At 50.7% G+C, this 12593-nt stretch overlaps 1 protein-coding gene across 3 annotated transcripts in view; it reads left to right on the top strand.

Moving 5' to 3' along the window:
* The window catches only part of KATNIP (katanin interacting protein), a 233638-nt gene that overhangs the window by 181635 nt on the left and 39410 nt on the right, over positions 1 to 12593 (top strand). For all 3 annotated transcript variants that reach the window (XM_050773880.1, XM_050773878.1, XM_050773879.1), the window contains one exon: positions 10354 to 11233. In XM_050773880.1, coding sequence (XP_050629837.1) covers positions 10354 to 11233 — 880 coding nt within the window. The remainder of the gene's footprint in view (positions 1 to 10353; positions 11234 to 12593) is intronic.

The following is a 12593-nucleotide window of genomic DNA, read 5'->3' as shown; positions in this document are numbered from 1 at the left end:
GCCAGGCTTCCTTCTCCACTTCCTTTTTCGGTCTGCACCAGCTCCTGGCTCACAACTTTGATCCTCTGACTGCCCTTTGCCCCTCACTGTCAGGCATCTCTAAGTCCTACCAGTTCGATTTCCAAAACCAGTCTCCTTCCCAATCCAGCTCATCCCTTCCCTTCTTCCTGTTGCTGTGTGAAGCCTTATTCCCGTGTATCCCCAACCTCCCCTCCACTGCTCATGGGCTCAGCCCCTCCTCTCATCAGCAGAGGTTTGTCAATTGCCCCAAGCCCAGGCGTTGTGCTGGGAATCAGCACTGATACGCTGCCTGCCCCTGCAAGCTCGTGCCCAGGCAGGGGAGGCCCAGGGGCCCTGCAATGAAGGGGATGAGCCCAGGGCCTCCCAGCTGCAGAATGCCTCAGGGGAGCAACCATGACCCACTGCTGTCACATGCCTCCCAGAGCATCCTGGGAAGAAGGCTGGACACAGAGGCTGTGCACCGGTCACCAGATGCAGCTCACAGGTAGACTTCCGCTGGATCACATGTTTTCAAAATTATTTGAATTAATAGCCAACATTTTTAAATTGGGAGGTTTTGCATGAAAATATGAAGTTTTTTGCATTTTTTGAGAAACTAGAAGATCCCACATTTATACCTGGAAACTTGAGTGGAGCTGAGTCACAGCGACACTGTTGTCCTTATACCCCATTGCCTGTCTCATTTGCGGTACTTGCCTGGACCCTGAATGCGTTTGCATTGGTGACTTCCGCCACTCCCTGACCCCAAAATCTGACTCTCTGGCTCTTTCATGCTTAGATAGCTTTGACCTCCCACTGGCCCTCATAAAACTCTTCTCTCCCCTCTGCCTTAGCTCCTGCCATCCCCAGAGCCTGGAATACTGGACCTGTCTTGTTACAAGCCTGCCTTTCAAAACACTGAGGTTCAGCTTGAGCCTGACTTCACAGACAAGCCTCCCCGTATCCCTAGCCTGCCTCAGGCCCCTTCCGGGGGTCTCCAGCCACACCCTTCCTGGCACCAAGTCCCTGCTTCCTGAGGGTGTTCCTTAGGGTCCTGAGTTTCTGACATACAAACAGGCACCCCCAGCCAAATCTGCCCTGTGATGCGTTCGGTTTGGTCCTCACAGTGTTTACAGCTTATGAATTGTTTAATGACAACATTTGGAAATTGGCTTTTGATGACCTGGCAATATTCCCTCTCTTTCATCCACTGGCTGGAGTGGAATGCTCCCTGCTTCCTCTGGACTTGAGGGTATGCGTTGTTCAGCTCACAGACCCCCATGGCTGCAGTGCCACTAGCATTTGAGCATGTGACCGCTTCACCTACAGCTGGTTGTGAGCTCTTCAAAGCGAGGACCCTGGCTTGCTTCCTTTGCATCCCACACAGGCCAGGACCCTCCCCTACCACCCCTGCCCCCCAACACCAAAAGACTCCCATACAGTATGGGCTGCATTGAATAAAATTACAAGATTTGCATGCCAGGGCCTCAACCCAAACTTAGTTGAGTTTTGACCTCAGAGTGCATGGGGCTCCTCGTATGGCTGCTGCCAACCTCTGCCAGAAACAGGGGGATTGCTGCACTGGGCCCTGCAAAGCATTGTCTCTGAGCCATGCCAACCCGAGCAGCCAGCCTTGATGGGTCTATACATTTAAGTGTGGTACATTAGGTACAAGACATGAGGGTAACTCCTGTGTCTTGCATATGTGGCAAGCAGCATTTAAAGCACTTTATGTAAATCAGCTCATTTATTCTGCACAACAGTCCTATGAGGCAGGTACTGCAGTTACCGGCTCCATTTTACAGATGGGGAAACTGAGGTACAGAAAGGCAGAGCAACTTGCTGACGATCATATGACTACCAGGCATTCTGGTGCCCACTTCACAGCCCTGCTTTTCTTTTTCTTTTCTTTTCTTTTTTTTTTTTTTTTTTTGAGACAGAGTCTCACTCTGTTCCCCAGCTGAAGTACAGTGGCATGATCTCGGCTCACTGCAACCTCTGCCTCCTGGGTTCAAGCGATTCTCCTGCCGCAGCGTCCTGAGTAGCTGAGATTACACGTGTGTGGCCCTATACCTGGCTAATTTTTTTGTATTTTTAGTAGAGATGGAGTTTCGCCATGTTGGCCAGGCTGGTCTCGAACTCCTGACCTCAGATTATCCGCCCACCTCAGCCTCCCAAAGTGCTGGGATTACAGGCATGAGTTACCGCACACGGCACAGCCCTGCCTTTCTATAGAGCGACCATTGTCACTGGAGAGCCAGGCCCTGCAGGAGGGCAGCCATTACTCCTCATGTTAGCGCCGACCCGGTGTTGCCACACAGCCTAAGTTTTTCAACAGAGGCCAGAAATGCACCTTGTTATGTGAAAGCTCGCAATTTGTAGATATTACTAATAATTCGAAAATTCTTAAATGCTTGGTGAGCTAAACGAGCATGGCTTCAGCCAGAGGACCACCAGTGTGTGAACTAATCGGATCCCATCCACGTTCGTTATCCTGAGTCTGTGATGCCAGGTGGGGCATGGCATGGTCTTCCCAGAGTGTGGCATATAGTAGGTGTTTGTTAAATGTCTCAGTGTCTTACCATCTTCTTCTGTCCCTTCTAGGAAATTAAATTTCACATCACAAAGAATGGTTTTCACTGGCCTTCCTCCCAAGAGACATGTAAAAGACCATGAAGGTCACTCCCCAATGAAACCAGAACTCCCTGAAAGTTTATTCCCCAAAGCAAGACCTCAGGACAGATAGGAATAGCCCTTTCCCCTGTCCTTGAAGGTCTTGCCTCCTGGGGAGGACAAGCGTGTGTCTGTGGACACTCGGCTAAGCAGTAGGTGCAGAGAACCAGGTTGCAAGCCCAACACTGAAACCTCAGAGGAAGACTCAAGTCAACCAGAGTCGGGGAGGAGGGGAAGACAGGGAGGGCCAAGGGCTCCCTGGAGGAGTCAGTCCTTGAGCCAGGTCCTGACGTGTGCGTGGCAGCGGTCTGGGAGACAGCACCTCACCACCCCCATAGCCCTCCATACCTCGATAGACCTACAGTTGGGATAAAAGCAGTGAGTCCGGGAGACAAACCCTAAACCCCTGGCCCAGAACCCCTGACTCCTTCCTGTTCTGGAGCTAGCACTTCCGGGTAAAGAGCTAGGAAGGACAGCAGCCCATGCTTTTGCTCTGCAGAGGTGCCAGTGAGTGTTCCCAGCCAATGACACAACTCCCAGAGTGTGGGACTCCTGCAGTGTGGGCTCCCTGGGCTGTGCCTGAAGTCCAGCCAGTGCACGTCTGGGCCAAATTCAGTTGTGTCTCCATGCCAAGGCGCCATTTACCTTAACGGACCCACCTTGGCATGTAGTATTTGGGCCTAGCCAATGTTTCGTTCCAGAGGTTTGTTCTCAGGTTGTACTGGCTGCGCCAAAGGCAGGTGCACCTCTCCAGAGAAAGTGACTTAAGATGCTAAAGCCCACAGCTGTGCTTCGCTGTTGTCACAGTGGAAACGTGCCACCATGAATCTTTGTTGGGCAGTTGTGTGTTCATTGCAAAAGACATGCCATTCTACCCTGGGGCCAGGGAGGAAAGTGGCCTTGCTGAGTTAATTACTTAGATTGAAATAATATTAATATTGTATTAAAAGTGCTTTACAGTTTCAGCACAGTTGATTCTTGCCAACTGTAAAGAAGGAAGAGAAGGACAAAATGTGGGCCAGGAAAGGTGTTCCCATTAACTACACACCAGCCACAGAGTTTCAAAGTATCCTTTTCAAAATCCATTGCAAAGGGGGTTTGAGGCAGCAAGAACAAAAGGCATAAAAATAACTCTAGTTAAGGAAGGAAAAAAAATATTCACACCAAAGAAACAAGGCACACACACACACGCGCGCGCGCGCGCACGCACGCAGAGAGAGAGACACAAGGTTCTAAAGGTTAAGACATTCTGGCAGGAAGGAATTTCATCGTGCACTTCCTGGAAGAAGACAGAACAAGGGAGAAAGAGCCTGGGGTTAAAGCTCCGACGACTGGAGGGGGAGGAAGCAGGCTGGTTCATGAGGAGAGGATTTTCCCCCTGGATCCTTTCCTAAAGATGTCCTTTATACACAACTGCACTGGGGGGGTGTGGAGGAATCCAGACTCACAGAATCTTCCATCCTGCGTTCTTCCTGGGGCAGATGTGGCTCTCATACAGCCGCTAAGCACACCCTTGTGGTATAATGACACTTACGCAGTATATACGTAAATATGTAGAAAAATGTCTCGAAGGACTGGAACCCACGTACATACACACGCCCACCACCCAGTGGAGGTGGAGGTGGGGGCTGGGGTGGGGTAGGAGACAGTTCGTCCATAGGGACTTATTTTCTTTTTTTTTTTTATTTTATTTTTGAGACCGAGTTTCCCTCTTTTGCCCAGGCTGGAGTGCAGTGGCACAGTCTCGGCTCACTGCAACCTCCACCTTCTGGTTTCAAGTAATTCTCCTGCCTCAGCCTCTCGAGTAGCTGAGATTACAGGCGCCTGCCACCACACCTGGCTAATTTTTGTATTTTCAGTACAGACGGGGTTTCACCATGTTGGCCAGGCTGGTCTCGAACTCCGGACCTCATGATCTGCCCGCCTCAGCCTCCGAAAGTGTTGGGATTACAGGTGTAAGCCACTGCGCCTGGCCCACAGGGACTTATTACCAAAAAAAAAAAGGCCAGGCGCAGTGGTTCACACCTGTAATCCCAGCACTTTGGGAGGCCTAGGCAGACGGATCACCTGAGGTCAGGAGTTCGAGACCAGTCTGGCCAACATGGTGAAACCCCGTGTCTACTAAAAATACAAAAAATAGCCGGACATAGTGGCGTGCCTGTAATCCCAGCTACTCGGGAGACTGAGGCGCGAGAATCGCTTGAACCCGGGAGGCAAAGATTGCAGTAAGCTGAGATCACACCACTGCACTCCAGCCTGGGTGACAGAGAGAGATGCCGTCTCAAAAAATAAAAATAAAATGTTTAAAAAGGGTGGAGGCTCAGAGCTCCACTGGTACAGGTGCTCCTGACAGTGGCTAGGCTAGCATGGGCCAGGACTGTGGCTTTCTTGGACTCTAGCTTGACCCACAGAAAGATGGTAGTTAAGACCTTAGCATGCCAGCCATAGTGGCTCACCACACACCAGCCATGTGACCTTGGGGAAGGCATGTGCCTCAGTTTCTCCATCCATAAGATGGGGCCCTAATGCTTCCCTTGCAGGATTGTTCTGAGGATGGTGTAGGACAAGGCAGTCTGTTATCCTTTAAACAGAATATCCAGAGAAGTGACTAATATTCATTCCCTACAGGGACCCTACTCTGGTGATCCTTGGGCCACATCTGCCCATGAATGTGGCTTGTTTGGCCTGCAGAGTGCTGGAAACATTTCAGAGCTCAGAGCTGCCAGGCAGGGCATGACCCTCCCGCCTCCCCCGTGACCCCTGCATACCACTGGTTTCCATCTGAGCCCACTCCTCTCTCTTACCTGCCTGACCCCTGCCTGCGCCTGCTTCCCGCTCTCAGTTCCCTCTCCACCAGACATCTTGGTGGGGACAGGGCAGCTGATGGCTCGGGGTCAGATGGGCTCTGGACTGGGGAAGGAAGATGGGTGGCCATGTCAAAGAAGTCGGGCACCCTATTAGGAAAGCTAGGATGCCCACCTTGTGACTGTGCTGGACTAGGTGGTTTCCCCATCACCCACCACCTCTTTAAAGGAAGGCGTTTCTGTCTCACCAGATGTCCCTATGGTAGTAATTTTGCACGGCCAGTCATTGAAAACTGCCCATGCTGTCCGTCTCAAATAGCTGTTTCCCAATGAATTCACAGCATGCACTTGCTCTATGCCTCTGCTAAACAGAGAATCCATCCATATAAACATGTAAAAGAGTGCTTTGAGAATCGACTTTTCTGACAGTCGGCAAAGAGTAGCCTGCCATCCGCAATTGGATAATTGAAGCCGAGTTCCTGTGGCGTAACGCAGGCTGGAAGTTCTCCTTCTAAATTGCTGCAGAAACCCCTGTAACTCAGTGATCCTGAAATTTGTTAGCACCTACTCACCTAGCTTTCGGGAAGGCTAAGCAGGAGGTTAGTATAGGTGAACATCTCCGGGGTCTCGGATGCCATCTCCCAAGAGCAAATCAGAAGCCAAGGCAATATGGGAAATAAATGATCTGGAGGTGAAACCCACAGACCGCCGCTTTTCTGATCAGGTTCGTTCTTAGAGCACTGTTGAGAGAGCAGTGCTGTCCAGGAGAGAATACTGTGTTTATTCATTTGCTATTCCAAAGTAAATTATTTATTTATTTATTTATTTATTTATTTATTTATATTTATTTATTTAGAGACGGACCTTCACTGTCGTCACCCAGGCTGGAGTGCAATGGCACGATCTCAGCTCACTGCAACCTCCGCCTCCCAGGTTCAAGTGATTCTCCTGCCTCAGCCTCCCGAGTAGCTGGGATTACAGGTTCACACCATCACGCCAGGCTAATTTTTGTATTTTTAGTAGAGATGGGGTTTCACCATGTTGGCCAGACCAGTCTCGAACTCCTGACCTCAGGTGATCCATCCACCTTGGCCTCCCAAAGTACTGAGATTACAGACGTGAGCTACCGCACCCAGCCCAAAAATAATTGCTGGGTGGCTACAATGTGCCCTTGGACAAGACGGGCAGGGCCTCGGCTGTCTTGGAGCCTAACTTTGAGTGGGAAAAACAATAAATAAGTTAAAAGCTGATAAGCAAGACCATTCAGAGACTAAAAGGAAACCAAACAGGGCAATAAGATAGAGAGGGGACCGATGAGATGGGGCTGCTCTAGAGGGATGGTCACAGAAGGCCCTGAACAGAAGAAGGAGCAAGGCTGTGGGCATCTGGGGCAGAGCATGCCAGGCAAGTGTGCAGGCTCTAAGGCAGGAACAGGCTGAGCCACGTCAAGGAACCGAGGCAGGTGCCAGGAGCCAGAGTCAGAGAGGTCAGTGGGCACCCCTGAAGGGGCGTAGGATTTATTGTCAGTGCCATAGGAAGTCACTGGGCAGCTTTAAGCAGGAGGCTCCCAGGATCTGATTTCAGTTGTTAAAAAAAGACTCACTGCTGTGTGGAAAATGAAGTGAGCGCAGCGTTTTGGGGAGACAGCCCCGAGTGGAGGCAGAGAGACCAATTGGGAGGCAACGGTGGTGTCTCTGGGGGAGACCCTGGTGGCCCAGGCAGTAGCACACTCGGGCGAGGAGGTCAGCTCCAGGCTGTGTTCTGGAGAGAGAGCCGAGGGACGTGCCGACACGCTGGATGTGAGTGAGAAAGTGAGAGGGGTCGAGGGGACGGTGAGCTTTTTAGCAACCGCTCGAATGATGGACCCATTTTTAAGATAGTTGAAGACTGGGTTTGGAGAAGGTGATTTCAGAATTCTGTTTCGGGCACACCAGGCACAGTGATTCACACCTGTAATCCCAGCGCTTTGGGAGGCCAAGGCAGGAGGATCCCTTGAGCCCCGGAGCTCAAGACCAGCCTGGGCAACAAAGTGAGACCCCATCTCTACAAAAAAATAATTTCTCTTAATTAGCTGGCCATAGTGACGTGCACCTGTAGTCCTGGCTATCCAGGAGGCTGAGACGGGAGGGTCACTTGAGCCCAGAAATTCAGGTTGCAGTGAACCCTGATCAAGCCACTGAACCCCAGCCTGGGCAACAGAGCAAGACCCTGTCTCTTAAAAAAAAAGAGAGCATTCTGTTTGGGCGTTTTAATATTGGAATACCTGTCAGATATCCAGGAAGAGAGGCCAAGCAGTCACTTGGGTCTTGGTGGAAAGGTCAGGGTTGGAGATGAAAATAACTGGGAGCCTGGGGCCTGAGTGAGACCACCTGGAGAGCGAGGGAAGAGCACTCAGGAGGCCTTGGACTGAGCCCCGGGCAGCCCAGTCCTTCAAGGTGCAGCCGAAGAAGAGGAAGTAGCCCAGGAGTCAGGCAGACTCAGCCAGCGAGGCAGGAAGAAAGCCAGGTGGGCGCAGAGCCACACAAGCCCCAGGGAGGAAAGCCATTGCAAAGGAGGAGAAGCTGCTGAGTACTGCCGAGCCGCCACACCCACCCGCTCCCCGCCCCCCAGAACTGAGAAATTCCCATTGCCTGTGGCAGTCGGCTGGACCCTGTAATTTAGGAACCAGACACTTCTGAGAGTCATTAATAATGGCACCAGGACAACAGGTATAAATCAGAATTGTCCCGGACAGACAAGGATGGACCGTCACCCTAGTTATCAGTGCCCAGGTCAGGTGGGTTCCACGTGGAGGTGGAGGCGGAAACCCAATGGGAGGAGGAGCCACAGGGACAGTGACACTCAGAGATTCACTTATAGGGTGATGGACAGATCATGGGGGACCCCTGCAATGGAATATTCCTTAGCAGTAGAAAGGAAAGGAACTATCAGTTCCCATAACACAGGTGAATCTCAGAGCAGTTACGATGACTGAAAGAGCCGGGCAAAAAAGACTACATGCAACATGATTCCTTTCTGTAAACATTCCAGAAAGGACGATCAGTGTATAGGGAGGGACCACAGCTAGGTGGTTTCCTGGGGCTGGGGAAGGAGGAAGGGGAGACAGGGGTTACCAAGGGGCACGAGGAAACCTTAGGGGTGATAGGTACGTTTGTTCTCTCGAGTGTGGTGGTTTCATTGGCGTAGACACATGTTAAAACTTATCAAGCCGCATCCATTAAATATGCACAATTTATTGTATGGGATGTGTATTCTACTCCTTGATAAAGCTGGGAAAAGAGTTTTGCTGTAAAGAGGATGAGACAAGTGGAACAGTAGCAGGAGGTGTGATTTTATCTTAAGCATAGAAGGAATAGAGCTGAACCTGTGTGACATGGGGGCATTTAGGCTGGCAGTGAGAGAGGAGAGCGAGGTGGGGACCCTTTGTGAAGGTTACTGCATGTCACGTGGAGGGCTTTGGAATTTATCCCATCAGCAGCATGGTTCTGCACCCTGTCGTGTGAAGAAATCACCTGGAGAACTTGTTTTGAGTCCAGTAGTTACCTACAGGCTGCCCTTGAGGCAGTGGTCGTCACACGGCATCCTCCTGGCTCCCTTCCAACTGCAGCTGCTGTGGACGTGGGACAGTCCCCGCATGTGGACAGCGCCCTGCCTCAGGTGCTCTTGGGGTGCTCTGCCGTGGGAGCACACTCAGCTCGTGCGTGTGTGGGTGCATCAGTGCCCCGAGGGCAGCCTTGAACTAGCAGTGGATAAATGTCCCAGTCTTGGAGAGACACTTGCAACATGCGTTTAAGCAGAAGATTCCCATGATCTGATTTCAGTTAAAAAAAAAAAAAAAAAAAAAAAAAAAGACTCACTGCTGCATAGAAAATGAAGTGTGAGTGCAGGATTTGGAGGAGACACCGCAGAGTGGAAGCAGAGAGACCAATTAGGAGGCGGCAGTAGTGTCTCTGTCAGAGGACCTGGTGGCCTGGGCAAGGAAGGCAGCAGCACATTCCAGGCAGAGAGGTCAGACCCAGGAAGTGTTCTGAAGAGAGAGGCGAGGGACAGCTGGCAGATCGGATGGGCAAGTGAGAAAGAGAGGGATCAAGGGGGCCACGAGGTTTTTGGCAACTGCTTCAAGGATGGAGCCATTTTTAAGATAGGTGAAGACTGGGGTTGGGGAAAGTGAGTTCTTGGAGTTCCGCAGAGGGCCCCCATGGGAAGGAGCACCAGTCGGCCACAGCAGTGACCAGCTCAAAAAAAATTGAGTGTTTCCTTTTTCCTGCCCTATCTTACTTTCCCCGTTACCTCTTGGACTCACCTGCCAAATACTCGACTTGCACCCAAGTCCTTGTCTCAGCCTCTGTTTTTACGGTCTCCCAATTATGATGCCTGCCGAGGCCAGGAAGGCTGTGTTTTATAAGCACTTCAGGCTTTTTGACGCAGATGGTCTCAGGAACTGGACTTTAAAGAACACTGCTATAGGCTGTGAAAAAAACATGAAGGATTTCACACAGGGGAATGACTGGACAGATTGGCTCTGGTAGAAAATTAACTCTGGTGGCAATGTGAAGTCCAAGTTAAAGTAGCAAGAGACGGGAAGCAGGGGGACCCATTCGTAGGCTATTACAAATGTCCCAACAGGAGGTAATGATGACGAAGGCAGCGATTGAGTCCGTCTCTTTGTGAAAGTCCTTTGATTTATAGAGTATGTAACGGTTCGCACGGAAATGAGACCAAGCCTAGTTTCACACCCCCAGCACTGTCGTTTTCAAAAGCTCGCGTTTCTAGCATTTCACATTTTCTTTTCTTTTTTTGGTATCTCCGACTTCCAAAATTTCATACATCAGTCTGATGCTATGCATCTTCACTTTGTTAAATCTTGTGGTTTCAGGATCTTGACATTGGTGCCAAGAACGTGAAGCTTTACGTCAACAGAAACCTTATCTTCAATGGCAAGTTAGACAAAGGAGACAGGGAGGCCCCAGCTGACCACAGCATCCTGGTTGACCAGAAGAACGAGAAGAGCGAGCGACTGGAGAACACCATGAACATTCACTCGGAAGAAAGCAGAGGCGCCCACGAGATGGCTGGCGCCAGCGGGGACAAGGAGCTCGGTCTCGGTTGCCCACAGCCAGCTGAAACATTAGTGGATGCAAAGCTGTCTTCACAAGGAGATGTGTCTGGCGAAAGGAAGAATTCAACTAATTGCAGGAAAGACAGTTTGTCCCAGTTAGAGGAATATTTGAGACTGTCGGCAGCCCCCGCTTTGATAGGTGACATGCCCAGTGCTCCTGCCACCTCCCCACCTGTCAGGTGCCCTCCTGTCCACGAGGAGCCCTCTCTCATCCAACAACTGGAAAACCTCATGGGCAGAAAAATCTGTGAGCCACCCGGCAAAACCCCGTCCTGGTTACAACCTTCTCCCACCGGGAAGGACAGGAAGCAGGAAGGCAGGAAGTCAAAACCCCTCTGGCTTAGTCCCGAGAAGCCACTGGCCTGGAAGGGCAGGCTCCCGTCAGACGATGTCATCGGTGAGGGTCCCAGAGAGACCGAGGCTGGGGATAAAGGCCCCCGGCGTGAGCCAGGGCGGGGGACCAGCCGGAGTGCCAACACCAAGGAGAGACCCCAGAGGACAACCCCCAAAGTCCACAGTGATGACTCAGACATCTTTAACCAGCCCCCCAACAGAGAGCGCCCTGCTAGTGGGAGGAGGGGCTCAAGGAAGGATGCTGGCAGCAGTAGTCATGGGGACGAACAGTCAGCCAGCAGAGGTAAGCTCCAAAAAGCAGCCTGACTTGGGCACCATCATCCCAGCGCCTCTAATTGGCATGAAGCCAGTTACTCCCTGGACCTCAGTTTCCTTATCTGTAAAACAAGGTGGTGGTTCTCAACTAAGGGTCACAAAATCACTGTCTCAGGGGCCAAAGAGGTACATAAATGAGTGAAATGGGCAAGACACATTTTGCATGACAAATTCATAGATGTGTTTGTCATTGCCACCAAAGTATGTCCCTTTGCCCATTTTTCTTGCAACACATGAGTTTTCCAAGCCATTTTCCAAAAGACTACTTTGTTCTCCTACCTTTCATAGAGACATTGGTCTCTAATCACTTCACTTTCTCCAACTGTTAGAAAAATAGGTGACTACAGTGGCCAGGCCTGAAATCCCAGCACTTTAGGAGGCTGAGGCGGGAAGATCGCTTTGGCCCAGGAGGTCAAGGCTACAGTGAGCCATGATTGTGCCACTGCACTCCAGCCTAGGTGACACAGCGAGACTCTGTCTCAAGAAAAAAAAGAAAAAATAGTAACACAAGTGTGATGATGCATAGCAATCGACACTGCCTGGGTGTTGGAAGTGGCACAGGGAATAGTGAGGACTTCGGCAATTTGGAGACCATAAACCCACCCACAGGGCGGCTGCCACTCCACTCAGGTTTCTAGTCAGCCTTTAGGAATGCAAGGCCAGGCCGGGCGCAATGGCTCATACCTGTAATCCCAGCACTTTGGGAGGCTGAGACGGGCAGATAACCTGAGGCCAGGAGTTCAAGACCAGCCTAGCTAACATGGTAAAACCCTGACTCTACTGAAAATACAAAAATTAGCCAGGTATGGTGGTGTGTGCCTGTAATCCCAGCTACTTGGGAGCCTGAGGCAAGAGGATCACTTGAACCCAGGAGGTGGAGGCTACAGTGAGCTGAGATTGTGCCACTGCACTCCAGCCTGGGCAACAGAGCAAAACTCCATCTCAAAAAAAAAATAATAATAATGAATGCAAGGCCACTGTACCAGACCTCCCTTTTACCTTTTTCAAGAGAAACCAGAAATGTTTCTTATTTTTTAACTTTGGCAACTGATTGAGATTATTTTTAAACCACTATATGTGTCAAAAAACAAAAAACAAACAAAAAAAAAACATCTGTTGGCAGGACTCACCCTGAGAGCTTTGTGAACTTTGCAGTAGATGATTAGATGATCTTCAAGGGCATTCCTGATTATGAACGGAGAGCCCACCAAGGCAGGGAGTCTCAATATTTGCACTCAGATTTGGCTCCTGGGAAGGAGTACGGATAGCAGCTAGGAGTCAAACCATTGAATCTAAACTTGGCGGCTTACAGGCCTGAGACCTCTAGC

Source organism: Macaca thibetana, chromosome 20, assembly GCF_024542745.1.
Source record: "Macaca thibetana thibetana isolate TM-01 chromosome 20, ASM2454274v1, whole genome shotgun sequence".
Lineage (NCBI taxonomy): Eukaryota > Metazoa > Chordata > Mammalia > Primates > Cercopithecidae > Macaca > Macaca thibetana.
Note: the sequence above shows the minus strand (reverse complement) of the source record. Positions and strands in the feature narration are given on the sequence as shown.